The sequence below is a fragment of the Carcharodon carcharias genome, chromosome 15, assembly GCF_017639515.1.
Source record: "Carcharodon carcharias isolate sCarCar2 chromosome 15, sCarCar2.pri, whole genome shotgun sequence".
In the NCBI taxonomy this organism is placed as follows: domain Eukaryota; kingdom Metazoa; phylum Chordata; class Chondrichthyes; order Lamniformes; family Lamnidae; genus Carcharodon; species Carcharodon carcharias.
In genome coordinates, this window is record NC_054481.1 from 38,611,345 (window position 1) to 38,627,429 (window position 16,085).

General features: G+C 40.3%; 1 protein-coding gene across 2 annotated transcripts in view; it reads right to left on the reverse strand.

The window, feature by feature from the left end:
* Window positions 1–1,126: 1,126 nt before the first annotated feature.
* Window positions 1,127–16,085, reverse strand: part of znf598 (zinc finger protein 598) — a 39,134-nt gene continuing 24,175 nt past the window's right edge. Inside the window, exons 10-12 of one of the 2 annotated variants that reach the window (XM_041206522.1) lie at window positions 13,687–13,837; window positions 5,284–5,425; window positions 1,127–4,579 (exon numbers count right to left, since the gene is read on the reverse strand). In XM_041206522.1, coding sequence (XP_041062456.1) covers window positions 4,238–4,579; window positions 5,284–5,425; window positions 13,687–13,837 — 635 coding nt within the window. In that variant the 3' untranslated portion in view covers window positions 1,127–4,237. Of the gene's footprint in view, window positions 4,580–5,283; window positions 5,426–13,686; window positions 13,838–14,131; window positions 14,266–16,085 lie in introns of those variants that run through there. The other variant, XM_041206523.1, reaches the window with a different exon arrangement.

The window sequence follows — 16,085 nt, forward strand, 5'->3', positions numbered from 1 at the left end:
TCCTAGGAGCCAACCTGGTGAATATTCACTGTACTGTCACCAATGCAAGTGTCATCTTCCTTAGAGATCAAAACTGTGCCCAGTATTCCAGGTGCGGTCTCACTAAAGCCCTATATCATTGTAGCAAGACTTTCTTGTTCTTGCACTCTAATCCTCTTGCAATAAAGGCTAACATGTCATTTGCTTTCCTAATTGTTTGCATGTCAACTTTGTATTCATTGTATGAGTACACCCAAGTCTCTCTGGATAACATTTAATTTTCACACATGGAAAAAAGTTGCACTTTTCTATTCTTATGACCAAGTGAATTACCTCACACTTTCCCCACGTTATACGCCAGCTGACACCCTTTTGCTCACTCACTCAACCTGTTTATATCTCTTTGCAGCCTGTGTCCTCCTCACAATTTGCATTTCCACCTGGCTTTGCATCATCAGCAAAATTGCATTATTCCCACTCTCTTTGTCCAAGTCATTAATGTAGATTGTAAATCGCTGAAGCCCCATGGCACTTATGGCACTCCACTTGTTACAGCCTGCCAATTTGAAGATGTCCCATTTGTCTCCTCTCGGTTTCTTGTTCATTAACTAATCCTCCATTCATACTAGCACCCTCAGCTCCTTATCTTTCGTAGTAACTTTATGTGGCACCTTATCGAATGCCTTTTGGAAACCAAGCATATGACACCTGCTGGTTCCCCTTTATCTGCTCTACTAGTTACATCCTCAAACTAAAATTTGTCAAACACTATTTCACTATAACATTATTGGATTCTGTAGCCCCTTCTAGAATGAATTTCATCAAAGGATGAAATGCACAAATCTTCAATTGAGTGGGATAAAGCAAGAAGAGCTCATTATCTGACTGCAGCTTAGAGGGAAGAATACACATTAGAACAAAGTTCACCAAAGGAAAAAGCATAATTCAAAATCCAATGGCACTTAATGCAGGAAGCAACAGTAACAGAATTGGGAAATTTTACATCAAAGGCATTATAATAAATACAAGTTGTTGCTAGTGTTATAAATAAATCCCATAAAGCAAAATTGGTTTCGAGTTTGTGTGTGGCATCCTTTGTAATGTCTGAAATGCACCTTTTTAAAATGCAGCATCGATCTAACACTGCTTTTATTGCATAAACAGTTTTTATTGGCACCCTTCAAGAATTCCAGGATATACTGTAAATGGTTCTTTTGAGGCAAACTTACTCCGTCATTAGTGACATTGAATGCAGGAATTGCATGGGTATAAAAATTCTAATGATACAAATGCAGAACCAAATGTAACAAATGTACAGGTGTTTCATGTTCCAGTAACTGTAGCATTGGCATGGTTTAAGTCCATTAAAGTAATGATGCAAAGTACAATCCCGCACCATTTCTTAGCTTGGAGGCCACCTACAGAATTTCTCTTTTTAAACAGGTGTACTATAAATTCAAATTGATTACAGAAAAGAAAACCAAATTAGGTTACTTACTTTTTGAAAACATCAGATAAAATGGAGTTCCTTTGTACCAAAATGTTACAAATATACTATACCCTTAAGATATTACCATCTGTCTACAGCAACCACAATCACAAATCTAAGCTTTGGAAATTGCCTAGAATGTGCCTCAACATTAATGCAACTGCACCAAGATTCAAAATAAAAGTGTGACTATCAGAACCAATTAATTTAATTTTCACCCCTCTCATCACATGTATCCTAGTTACAGAATATTACAGGTCACATTTATGCTTTTAAAGCTTTTACATTAGCCAATTTGTTGCCATTTACTTTAGGAATATAAAATCAAAATTGGACCTCCAAGTTTCATGTTAAAACAGTATTTGTTCAAGACGACATTGATCTGTTCTGACCCAAAGCTATGCAAATAATATTGAATATTCACACACAAGTATATTTCGTTGTTCTTTAAATATTTGTTCCATTAACTTGGGCATTCATTTTTATTCAACACCACTTGATGCTCAATGCAAGTGCACACAGGTAATGTCAGGATAAGCAATAATCAATAATCAGTTTCGAATGTTAATTCAGTTGACTCATTGCGGTGCCATTTTATTACTGCTGGTGACATCCAGTGACTCAGACCACTACTGAAGTGGTTACAACTCATTGTAAGCATGTATGCCCAGGTTACTTTACTTGAATACCTACTCTAGTTAAGTGCTTTATTAAAAAAAATCTCCCAATGAATGTACAGGACAACCACTTACGTAAAATATTTTACACTCTGTCCCCATTCTCATTATTGCACTTGCTACCTTGTTAACTGCTCCTTGTCATTTAAATGTTACTTGTGTTGAATATACACTCTGGCTAAGTGAATTTAAAAGAAAAATCATCTAATACATTATGGGAGTGTATTGCATCACCATGTCATTACAGTAACAGTGGCAAGATTGATAGAAGAGAATGTAGTGCAGTAGGAAGTGGCAATAAACTACCAAATAAATATCTCATCTCCGCCCAGTGAAACTTTGATCCTTAGAAATACAAATGATAATTCTTCTACCCAACTATTAGAGCTAGTGACTTGGAACCTTGGAAGTGAATTATAAAATAAACTCTGAATATGTCAATCTGAAAGGTGCTGAAAAGTTCATCTGATGGGCCAGCAGGTTTCCCTGGAGAGTCATCGTAATATAGACCAAGGTGGCTGTAAGTTATTCTGGGTGGAGTAAACTGATCCCAGTCAGGCCAGCAGTAGAGGCACCACATATGTTCTCAGGACCCTGGGATAGAAATGGAAATAGCTAGAGGTCCAGCTCCGGATCATTTATTTAGCAACCGCTTCTAGGCATGCAAGCATTGAATATAAAAAAGGATTCAACTATGTAGTAATGCCCCATAGCTCAACAGCCTGCTGGCACTCAAATGCACAATGGCCAACTAGAGAAGATAGAAGAGGGCAGATGGGGTTCATGAAACTAGAAGTCAATGCCTTCAGAAAAGTGGGCAGGATAATGAAAGGGAAAACTGGCAAGAAAATGGCTAATGGCACTCAGGGATGTTAATAGATATAATGGTACCTTAAACTTTAAATTTAAAAATCAACCTCTGCACCAAAATCTTAGGTGATTGGATGCCATCACCAATCAAACTAACAATACAGGCAACCAAAATAAATCCCACACTACTATCATGAATATTAGAAAACAAAGAATCACTATATTCCAGGATGATGCTGCCTTTGCCACTTATTGTAGAATTATAACCTCTTCTTTTAGCCACATTAAAGCTTCACTTCTGAGTTGTTTAGATAAAGTAAGATCATGAGAGCAACACTGGCATATTTATATTGTTTTGCAACATCTCTCATCAACACAGTCACTGCTATTGTTTAACTCACGGAACTCCTCAAATGGCTGAAGATGTGATGAAATTTAATAAGGCCCATATGCCTAAGTATTAACTTATTGCCATTTCACAATGCAACTTACAGCAATGGAATCAAAAATTTAATTCACTGTTTTAGTGGTGTGACCTGCTATTTAAACAATGAGAAAACAGTCATCACTTTGTAGGGCTGGTTTGTGAGCTACCAATTTTTATACACAAAAAAGAAAGAAAAACTGGATTACAGCAATGCAATATCCTGCATTTAATTCTAGTTTCTAAATCTTTGTATTTTACCCTGGTCTTTACATTTTAATAATTGTCAAATGGGAAATTCAGCAGTCATTGAATGAAATTTAGTGCATTAATAGCTGCAAGGGATAGAAAAAGATGCTGCAATGTGCTGCATGCAAATCAAACTATTTGAAATATGGTATTTTACATTATAGGGCCAATTTTAGTACATTTTTCTGATGTGCACATGTACATCAATACATTTTGTTTATGCAAAGCATTTGCACATAGATTTGAAGTCTTGACAGCCAATTTCAAATGCAACATCTTTGAAGTGAAGTGATATATTTTGTTAAATCCCTATTTCAGTACTGAGTTTTGCAAATGGATGTAGAAAGTTTCAAAAACATCAAAAAATGTATAACGGTTCACCAACTTTTACTTTCTACAGTAGTATAGCAGCAGGTTTAGATACTGTGTCAATGCTTCTCTAACACAGATATCACTTCCTTCCTCTCACCTATACTATACTACATTTCTCCCAGGTTTCTCCTTAAAGCAACGCATGTCTGTAAAAGCAACTGCACATCATCCACGTGCATCATTGCTCTACACGATCAAATAAATCTTCCCTTGGGTCTGCAGAATGAGGTCTGATTATTAACTGATGATTCGGCTCACAGACTGTAGAGTGGGAAACTCATCATCCTCAAAATGTGAAGTCTTGTGGGTGACAAAGTCTTTCTGGGTCAGCACCTGTTGGCACATGGGACACACCTGGCAGTCAAACTCCGAGTTCACAGTGGTTTGCCATGCATTTTTCTTGTTCTTTTTCGATTTGTTTGACCCTTGTTTCTCTCTCAAGTCCTTATGAGCAGAGAGAAGTTCCTGTTGCTTGGCTGTATCTGGCAGCAAAACCAGCAGTTCGTTGAATATTTTCAAGAAATTTTCTCCCAGAAGTTCTCTGCAACTCCTATAATAGTCTGCAGCAGAAATCCGACCCTATGAATGCAAAAGGACAGTGATGTAAAAATGAAAATTAACCATAATCCATCAGATTCTAAATGGCTTGATAATAATCTAGAGACTACTGTTTTGAGGGCAGAAAAGTTGTTTTAGGAATCAAGTTTTTTATCCAGCAGACAGACTGCAGTAGGTGCAAAGTCAACCCAGTAAACCGGGGAAACCACAACACAAAAGCTACCATAATTCTACCGGACAGTTTCATTCATACTACAAGGACATTAATTATATGAATGCAATAGATGTTTTGAGATAGCATTAAAAGGAAGCTCCATTTCAGAGTTGCCCACACTACACTTGATCTGGGAGGGCTTCTAGGTGATTCAGGATACAGGACTGGAAGGGACTCATCCACTTCCCAGTCTAGACATTAATGCACAAAATTAACCCTATTAAAAGAAAACATTTTTAAACAATACTGGGGTAGGATTTGAATTTACTGTCTGGGTATAAAACAGGCTCAGGGCCAGCCGGCGGTGGGTGGGGTTCAGCTGCCAGTTATAAAAATTACTCAATTTTCATTTATTTCATTACCAGCGTTTCACTTGTGTTGCAGCCACAAAAAGAAAAATCCAGTTAGGTCGAAAGTTCTATGCTGAACACTCCTTCAAGGATAGCTATAGGCCAAGAAAGAAAATAAGCAATGCATCAGCGTTATTTTACATTTTGTTAATGTAGCTTACCTGTCTGAATTGTCCAGATTGAGTCTTAAATTTGTTGAATTTTGTTTCATCATTGTGCAAAAGTGTATTTATTGACTGGATTAGTTCAACATTCCTCTGCTTGAAGTTCTCAGGAAGGAGGTAAATATTTGATGGTAGAGATCTACATGAAAACAAATTAGGAATTATTTTTTAAACCAGGCCAAAGAAGAAAATCAGCACCAGCAGTCATTTCTTGCCTCTTATCTTCCCCCTTCCCCACTGCCACACTCTGGGCACTAGATATATCAGCCTTGCATGTATGCTATTACCATGCAGGAACTCATGGATAGAGGGCACACTAGAAATCACAAACTTTAATGAGAACCATTTCTACATTGACTCCTTTTACATTCAGAATAGGGTACCATTAAATTGAGACTAGAGCTTAAATCAGTGAACAAGCCACACAAGTACAGAGCTGGTAAAACCATGGAAAAATAGCACATATCAGATTCTATTATCCAATAAGTATGAAAACCCTAAAACTTAAGTCAGCAGTATTTCATTGAAAAATACCTGTAATACAGGCAGAATAAATTTCTATGATCATTCATGGCAAAACAGAAATTTTACTTTAAACCACTGCAGTCTGGTCAATGAAATGAATCCGCTATATATTTCATAATATAAATGGACTGTGTCGCTCCATCTATTGTTTGTAAAAATACTGAAGTATTTATGAAGCACCCCAGCAAAACTGCAATACCTAATAATTTCCAATTATATTCATATATCCACTAAACGTCTTGTATCATATCAGATCTTCAGAATCTACAAATTAGCACAATAATGTAATGTAGATCTGTTTTGCCAAGTGAAACTGATTACAACTTGGAGAATAACGGATACCTAAAAATCATCGGCAGTCAGTATTTAATTCAGGGTTTCTGACGCCAGAAGCTCAAGCATTTTATGTGCAACATTCCCTCCTGATGGCAATTCCACAGATATTCAGGGCCCCAAGTGCTGACAAATTATTTAGAAGCGGAGAGCATCCCAGCTAATTTTGATTCTATTCTCAAATGCCATCCACACTTCCTGGAGGGTGTCATCAGTTAAAGAACCATGAATGTTAACACTCCATGTCCAGGGAACAGTAAACGTATATATTATATATTATATATATATAAAAAACATACTAGTTTTTCCAGTCAGAACAATTCCAGTTAGTTGTGTCAGACTTCTACTATAATATTCCAGGCTCTCAGTTTATTTTTAACATGGCTCTGGCCTAGGAACAAATAGCAGATTTCAATACTGACCCATGGCCAGCAATGGCTTGCACGTGAAATATAGCTGGGTAAATCTCCTTTAGTCTGGCAAAGCACTTGGCCCTCATTCAATAATTTCTTCCATGAAACACAGTAGATTTCAGTAGATTGCACCAACTGGTTAAGAAACCCAAATGCAGGCTTGTGCCCTAACTTGCAGTGAACAGGATCCCAAGATGTAGAGTCATCAACAACTTATACCAATTTAGCACCTTTGATGCAATGAAACATCCAAAGGCACTTCAAGGAACATTAGAAAACAAAGTGTGACACCGAGCCGCACAAGAAGGTATTAGGGCAGGTGGCCAAAAGCTTGATCAGAGGTAAGTTTTAAGGAGCATCTTAAAGGGGAAAAGCAAGGCAGAGAGGCCGAGAGGTGTAGGGAGAGTATTCCAAAGCTTAACGCCTAGTTAATCGAGGGGGAGCTACCAAAGGTTGAGCAATTAAAATCGTGGATGTTCAAGAGATGTGCAGATATTTCAGAGGGTTTTCTTTTTTGTCGTTCATGACATGGCTAGGCCAGCATTTATTGCCCACCCCTAAATGCCCTCTGAGCAAGGGCATTTTAAGAGTCAGCCACATTGCTGTGTGTCTGGAGTCACATGTAGGCCGGGCCAGGTAAGAACAGCAGGTTTCCTTCCTTAAAGGACATTAGTGAACCAGATGGGCTGTGGGCCTAGAGGAGACTACAGAGATAGGAAGAGGCATGGCCATAGAGGGATTTAAAAATAAAGATGAGAATTTTAAAATCAAGATGTCACTTTACCAGAAGCCAATGTAAGTCAGTGAGCGTAGGGGTAATAAGTGAACAGGCTTGGTACAAGTTAAGACAAGAGTAGCAGAGTTTTGAATGACCTCAAATTTATGCAGGGTTTCAGCAGCAGAAAAGCTGAGACTGGGTGAAATCAAACAATGTTATGGAGATGGAAACAGGTAGTCTTAGTGATGGCATGAATGAAGTCAGAAACTCGTCTCGGGGTCAAAAGGTGATGCAAGGTTGCGGACACAGTCTTCAGACTTGCTGCAGAGAGGGAGATAGTCAGTACTTAAGGGGAGCTTGTAGGTGGGGCCAAAGCAATGATTTCAGTCTTCCTAATATTTAATTGGAGAAAATTTCTGCTCATCTAGCACTGGATCATAACCTGATGCCTTTCCGGTTTTTGGCAGGAGCAGTATTTTGACAAATCACAATTCCCGCACAACCCGGCCAGCTCATTCGAAAGTTAATGGGCCTTTTAATCCCAAAGTCATTATCTCGAGACCCACATTTGTAGATTTTTAAAAAATTTCATATTTATTTATTATCAAGAACACTGAACAACTGTGGTGAATAAAGATCCTTTTCACAGGTACAAGAATTATAAAGCGTGAACAGGGGCTTCCTGGGAGGTGTTGGTGGATAAGGATAACAGGAGTCCTCGGGTTAAGGTGTTTAATTGGGGGAAGGCTAATTATAACAATATCTGGCAGGATCTGAGGAATCTAGACTGGAGGCGGATGTTTGAGGGCAAATCACAACTAACGTGGGGGGCTTTCAAACGTCAGTTGATAAGAATTCAGGACTGGCATGTTCCTGCTAGGATGAAGGATTAGTATGGCAAGCTTCAGGAACCTTGGATAACAAAGGATATTGAGAGATTAGTCAAAAAGGGAAGCATTCATAAGGGCTTGAAGGCTGGGAACAGATGAAGCCTGCGGAGAATATAGAGAATGTAGGAAAAAACGTAAGCAAGGAGTCAGGAGGGCTAAAAGGGGTCATGAAAAATCATTGGTAACCAGGATTAAGGAAAATCCCAAGGCCTTTTATACATATGTAAAAAGCAAGAGGGTAGCCAGGGAAAGGGTAGGCCCACTCAGGGACAGAGGTAGGAATCTGTGTGTGGAGCCAGAAGAAATGGGAGAGATACTAAATGAGTACTTCTCATCAGTATTCACCAAAGAGAAGGACTTAGCGGTCGATTTGTCTAGGGAAGAGTGTGTAGATAGCCTGGATCATGTTGAGATCAAAAAAAGGTGTCAGGTGTCTTGAAGAATATTAAGGTGGATACGTCCCCAGAGCCAGATGGGATCTACCCCAGAATACTGAGGGAGGCAAGGGAGGAGATTGCTGTGGCCTTGACAGAAATCTTTGTATCCTCACTGGCTACAGGTGAGGTCCCAGAGGACTGGAGAATGGCCAATGTTGTTCCATTGTTTAAGAGTAGCAGGGATAATCCAGGAAATTACAGGCCGTTGAGCCTAAATTCAGAGGTAGGGAAATTATTGGAGAAGATTCTTTGTGACAGGATTTACTACCATTATTAGTATTAGTGAGAGGCAGCATGGTTATGTGAAGGGGAAGTCATGTCTCATTAACTTAATCGAGTTTTTCGAGGAAGTGACAAAGATGATCGATGATGGAAGTGCAGTGGATGTTAGCTACATGGATTTCAGTAAGGCCTTTGACAAGGTCCCTCATGGCAGACTGGTACAGAAGGTAAAGTTGCATGGGATCAGAGGTAAGCTGGCAAAATGGATACAGAATTGGCTTGGTCATAGAAGACAGAGGGTAGCAGTGGAAGAGTGCTTTTCTGAATGGAGAGCTGTGACTTGTGGTGTTCCACAGGGATCAGTGCTGGGACCTTTGCTGTTTGTAGTATACGTAAATGATTTGGAAGAAAATGTAACTGGGCTAATTAGTAAGTTTGCAGAAGACGCTAAGGTTGGAGGAGTTGCAGATAGTGAAGAGGATTGTCAAAGGATACAACAGGACATAGATATGTGGAGACTTGGGCGGAGAAATGGCAGGTGGAGTTTAATCCGGACAAACGTGAGGTAATGCATTTTGGAAGGTCTAGTACAGGTAGGAATTACACAGTAAATGGCAGAACCCTTAAGTGCATCGAAATGCAGAGGGATCTAGGTGTACAGGTCCATAGGTCACTGAAAGTGGCAACGCAGGTGGATAAGGTAGTCAGGAAGGCATATGGCATGCTTGCCTTCATCAGCAGGGGTATTGAGTATGAAAGCTGGGAAGTCATGCTGCAGCTGTAGAGAACCTTGGTTAGGCCACATTTGGAATATTGCGTGCAATTCTGGTTGCCACATTACCAGAAGGATATGGAGGTGTTGGAGAGGGTACAGAGGAGATTTACCAGGATGCCGCCTGGTCTGGAGGTTATTAGCTATGAGGAGAGGTTGGAGAAACTTGGATTGTTCTCACTAGAGTGACGGAGATTGAGGGGTGACTTGATAGAAGATTATAAAATTATGAGTGGCATGGACAGAGTAGATAGTCAGAAGCTTTTTCCCAGGGTGGAAGAGTCAATTACTAGGGGACGTAAATTTAAGATGAGAGGAGAAAACTTTAGAGGAAATGTGCAGGGCAAGTTTTTTTTACGCAGAGGGTAGTGAGTGTCTGGAATTCGCTGCCAGAAGAGGTGGTGGAAGCAGATACGATAGTGGTGTTTAAGAGGCAGCTTGACAAATACAAGAATAGGATGGGAATAGAGGGATACGGACCCCGGAAGTGCAAAATGTTTTAGTTTGACAGGCAATATAATTGGCGCAGGCTTGGAGGGCCGAAGGGCCTGTTCCTGTGCTGTACTTTTCTTTGTTCTTTGACCCAGCTATCGAAAAATACATTCACTTGTAGAAAATGGCAAACATTAATAAATAATGCAGGATGCTTCTCAAAGTCTTCTTTGTAGCATCTGCAAAAGTCCTATTAAAAAAGCAAGACCCCAATGTATTTCTAATGAGAATTTTAATGGTAATGACTGGCAAACAAAACATTTTGGGGAACAGTCAATCTTAATTTGATTGTTTTAATTTACTCCATAATACCAGTTTGCATCTCAAAACTTAATTTAGGACCTCTGTCCAGTTGCAAATGATAAAGAGTTATAAGGCACCAGCTGCACTTAAAAGCTTCTCACATTCAGCAACTGACATTGCATCTGCACATGTACAGGAACTGCTCCCCCTAGTGTTGTGGCACAAATAAACGCAGCCCATCAGATAAGCAGACTGATAATTCAGCAACTGTTATGTCGTGGAGAGGGATAGGGGTGAGGTAGAGCTGGGTATCTTCACTGTATGTCAAAAACTAATGCTGTGCTTTTGATGATGTAACCAAGGATCAGCATGTAGATGAGAAATAGCAGGGGGCCAAGGATCAATTCTTGGCAGACATCATGAGTAATGGTGCAGGAGCAGGAAGAGAAACCATCACTAGCAATTTCTCTAACTACAATCAGATAGATAAGAACAGAATCAGATGAAAGCAGTCCCACCCAGCTGGACGACAGTGGAGAGGTGTTGGAGGAGGATGGTGGGTCCAACCATGCCAAAGGCTGAGGATGACAAGGAGGGAACATTTGCCTTTGTCACAGTCAGATAGGATGTTATTTGTGACTATGATAAGAGCTGTTTTGGGCAGAAACCTGATGGAGGATTTAAACATGAAGCTCTGGGAAAGATGGGAACGTATTTGGGAGATGATAAAGTGCTCAAGAACTTGAGAGGAAAGGGAGGTTGGAGATGGGATGGTAGGAACAAGTGTTTTTTTTTGAGGAATGATGATGGGAGATTTGAAAGAGAGAGGGACAACACCTGAAGAGAGAACTGTTAACAAGATTGGCAAACATGGGAACCAGAAGGGGAAGTTGGTGGTCAGCAGTGTGCTGGGTATAGGAACAAGAGGTGGATCTCTTGGACAGCATGAGCTCAGACAGGGGATTAAAGAGAAAGAGGAGAGAAAGAAAAATGAGAGTTCGGGGGTGGGACCAGGAGAGGTGTGGGGAGGGGAAAGAGTAGGAAAGCATGAAATTTGACCAGTGGAAAAGGAAGCTCACAACAGAGCTACTGGAAAGGAGGGACACTACAGCAGCAGTCTTTTTCTTAGTGACAAAGAAATCCATGAGTGCTTGGCAATTATTATTGGAGGTGAGGGTGGAGAGAACAGGGGAGGGAAATTTAAGAATGCAGTTTTCAGCAGCGAAGAGAAGCTGGGGGTAACCTTTGCATTCCAGAATGATCCTGGAGCAGTGTGCAGTTTAGCAGATAAGAGCAGGACTCAGTAGTGTTTTAAGTGGTCCAGCCAGAACTAGTGATGTGGCTGCCCGTCATATCCTTTCAAGTCTGCAGCCCATGGACTTAAGGAGATAAGGGTTGCACCAGGAGGAATGGCCAGGCTGAGAGAGTGTAATGGTTTAATTGGAAATTAGGGAAAGGTCATGGCAAGGATGCGACTGAGCAAAATCAGTAGCTGCAGAAGTGTTGTAGCGAACAGAGGGCTAGAATTGAGAATTTGAAAGAGCAGTTGTAAGCGAATTGGGGGATAGTTTTTTTTCCAGGGGTGAATACAGCAGGAAGTAGGGCTGGGGAATGGAAGGTGGATGAGGGTGGTGAGTGATACAAGGAAGCGATCAGAAATGGCCTCATCTGCAACTGACACGATAGGACTAGCAAGACTACATGAGGTGGCAATGTCAAGGGGATGGTTGTGAATATGAGTTGGGGAGCTTACATGGAAGGAGAGAGATTTAGGGAGAATAAGGAGGCAGTGAACTTCGAGGAGAAAGAACATAAGTTGAGGCTGGGATTGAAATCACCAAAGATGAGACGTCACTCAGTGCTGAAGGAGGAAAGCAAATGAGAACATTTTTATTGTACTTGGGAGGCCAGTAGAGAATGATTTTAAAAGAGGGGTGGGTCAAGGTGAGGGGCTCAAAGGAGGAGAAAGTGGAGGACTAGGAGGTTAAGCCAAGGTGTGACCTGGTGATACACCACTACCGTGACGGTCTTGGCAAGAAAAGTGTGGAAGATGTAGCCAGGTAAAGAGGATTCATTAAGTGGCAAGATGTCATAGTCACCCCTCAGCCAGATTTCCGTTAAGGCCATAATGTTGATGCAATCATTTACAATAAATTCATGGATGGCAAGGGCCTTGTTCACAAGTGAACAGGCATTCTGGAGGGGGATGCATGAAAGGACGGTGGGCGATGATTCATTGGCAGAGTCCACAGGTTCAGCTGTGAATAGGACAGGAAGATGATTGGCAAGAATAGCCTCCAGTAGGAGCACTGGGCAAGAAGGTCAACAAGAGACGAGATGAGGTAATTGAGGTTGCTGCACATAACGAGCCATCAGAGGACACCAAGAGATGCATAAAAGGAGGATGTAGGTTTGTTTAACAGGGAAAAAAGCCTGGAGTGGCAGCAACAGAACAGGAAGGTTGAGGAGTACTGAAGGGTTGGGGTAGGGAATTGGGAGGACAGAGTACTAGAGAGTGAAGAAGAGAAAGAGACTTGATGAGAGGAGAGGGGGATCTAGGAGGGATAAAGAGAAAGGAAATTAAAAGAAAAATAGATTGATGGGTTCGGGCCCAGAGCGGCAACCAAAACGAACACGCAAATGGACTCAGGGAGAGTTACACATGTCTGGTTCAATGAAAAACTGATACCAAACACAATCGAATCAATGACCTTTCTGCTGTATTTTCTGCATTAGATACATAAGGCTATTGCAGTGTCTTAGCTTAAATAACAGTAGAAAATTATATTGCTATGGATATTTTGAAAGGGATGATCACTGGGCATGCAACATGCTACTGGATCTCAGTAACCTGTGTAATCTCCAATGGAGTCAGAAATAAAGCACATGGCTAGTCAAGCCACTACAATGTTCTGATATAAAAACAGCACATGCTGAAAATGTATTTTGCTTTTATTACACTGCAATGTTCTGTTCCATTGATGCTTTGCAAGTAGTGCTCTCCACATAAATACAGGCAATACAGCAAAATCTTCCCAAAAGCAGTACTAGCCTGGGCTTTATGGTGGAACAGCTCAGTAAATGCATCAGGAATTCACTATTCAGGAGCCTTCCCAAAATTACCAGACTTGCACCTTCTAAAAATATAGCTCTCATACTATGCAACAATGCAAGCTCAGTAGAGATTCTTTAGATTTAAAAAATCCAAACAAATGAAGCACCCCCACAGTACATTCTAAGGAAATAGAAATTAATTGTGCTGTTTTGACAGGGAGATCCACCAGTACTGAACCCCTGATTTTTAAAGTGGATAACAAAAGAAGAATTGCCTCACAGTGGAAAGTAATTTACATACTGTTTTGGTGCTGGAATCATAGGCTCGCTGATGTTTGAATTCAGAGGGACACCAGTAAAGCCAGGAGGGGGTTTACTAACAGGGGCAGTCAATCCTGGTGGAGGAGGAAGGTTGGATGGTGGGCTCTTCACTTGTAATAAGTTGTTAAAACCTGGATAAAAAATAAATTCAGAATTAAATGTCTGAAATTCGCTACAACTTTAAATTGCTTAAAAAAAAGAAAATCCAGATATTTTAGCTGTCACTACAGTAGTTTAGGCACTATCAATGCAAAGCATTCATTGGCTCACTACACTGAACCACTAACAGCAAGCCTCTGAACTCACATTTACTTATACACAGGGTTTAAGCCCCACCTGCCTTTTGAGAAACTCTTATCTCCATGCATTTCCTTAGTCGCCAAATATTGATACAAGCACTTACCCATTCTCCAGTACACAATCCTTAGAACCTCTTCTCCATAAAGAGATGGCTCCAATTTTGACTAGGAGCATTTAGTTCTTACAAATAAAATTTCAGTGACCCAAGTTTTAAAATGGCTGAAGGTTACATACAGTGTCAGGAATATCCATTTCAAACCTGAAACACATTTTAAAACAACGCAGTGCATTGTTCAAATGATGGCAGACTGGAAGCCTGGAAATCTGTGATAACATGTCTATATAGAGCTATCAACAGCAAGGCAGACAGTTTAAAACAACATTTTTAATCACCTACGGCTAAAATTTTGAAAGTTGCATAGCACTAACATGTAAAGGTTTGGCCATAACTACAGATGATTATTTTAAGCCCTACAGTGGCAAAGACAGACAATTTGGGACTCCCATGACTGTGAATTAGAATTAAACAGATTTTTTTGTCGTTGAATGTACAATCATCTTGTTACATTTTAACAAGCACATATAATGTTGACCAATTTTCCCAGAAACAAGCTAAAGTGCATCATTTTTAATGAATTAATCTGAAGTGCCAGGATGTAGGCAAACACAGCCATTTTAACAACAGCAAGTCCCACACTTATGAAATGAATGACAAGTTAACTTATTACATTTGGTGGTGTTAATATGGGGTGTGAGGTGGTGGAAAATGATCAGCACAGGAGATCTCCCAACTGAAGATATTGGTGGGTTTGGGGGCGGGGGGCATGTTTAACACCAACAACAGCACCGCTAACAATAAACCAATTCCTTAGTGCCCCACTAAAATAGCAGCCTACATACACTAAAATCCTGACCTGGGGTTCAAACCCATAACAAAGCTGCAACCAAATCACCCAGAGACCAAGTAAACCTTTTAACAAGTTAACCAATCATCGCACTAGAGTAGCATACATTGACTATTAAAAAGCTTTGGCGTGACAGTAGCAAAAGCCCCATGTTCACTTACTACAACAGGTTAAAAAAAATGCCCTTATTCCGACACTGGGCAGTAAGGTTACAAGGTTATACTGCCATTCAAAAGTACAATTACAGAAATGTTTCCTAATCATAAAATCTAATTGCTTCTTCCAATGTTCCCTTCAAGGTCTGAAATGTGTCACTAGGCCAATAATCCAGAGAATACCGGTTCAAATATCATTATGGCTGTTTGAGAATGTGAATTCAGCACAGATACAGTGTCTCAAAACTGGCAACCTCAGGACCAAGACTATGCCAGATTTCAGATTTTGCTGGATTTTGTGGGGGGGTGGGGGGCAATTCAATTAGAGTGCAGGAATAGGCCAGCACACAAGTGGTGAAGGGGATATCCAGTCAAGCACCACATCATGCCAATGTACTGCCTAGCTGAATTGCCCAGGTGAGTTTTGTTTTTAAACTTTACTTAAAATTGATGCATAGCACACTAAAAAATGTCTGGATTTCAGACAGCTGGATTTGAGACACTGTATGGTGCTAAAAGTACTTTAAAATAATAAGTTAAAAGTGGGGAAACTGACCACAAAGCCACCAGATTGTCAGTAAAAAAAACCCTAGTGGATCACAGTCTTAGGGAAGGAAACCCATTGTCCTTACCTTGTATGATCTATTAGTGACTTGCTGCTCGATTTATAACTGACCTCTCAAGTGGCCTAGCAAGTCAGTCAGTTCTATTACCCTGCTTCAGAGCAACTAAGGATTGGTCATAAATGCGAGTCTTGCTCAGGTCCAGAAAACATTTTTTTAAAAGTCACTTAAAATTGAGATTCGGTGAAAGGCTGAAGGATAACCAGGCAGAATCCTCAAGAAAAGAACAGGTAGTTGCTTGGTAGCACAGAACTTGGAATATTTCTGAAAAAAAGAGACATTGATGAAGCTTTTCCTCTTGCACTCATCAGGACAGATTCACAAGAATACCAAATCTCAAAGAGAACAACAACTTATTACTGCATGAGAAGAGGGTGCTGATTCGTTGGCAAGTAG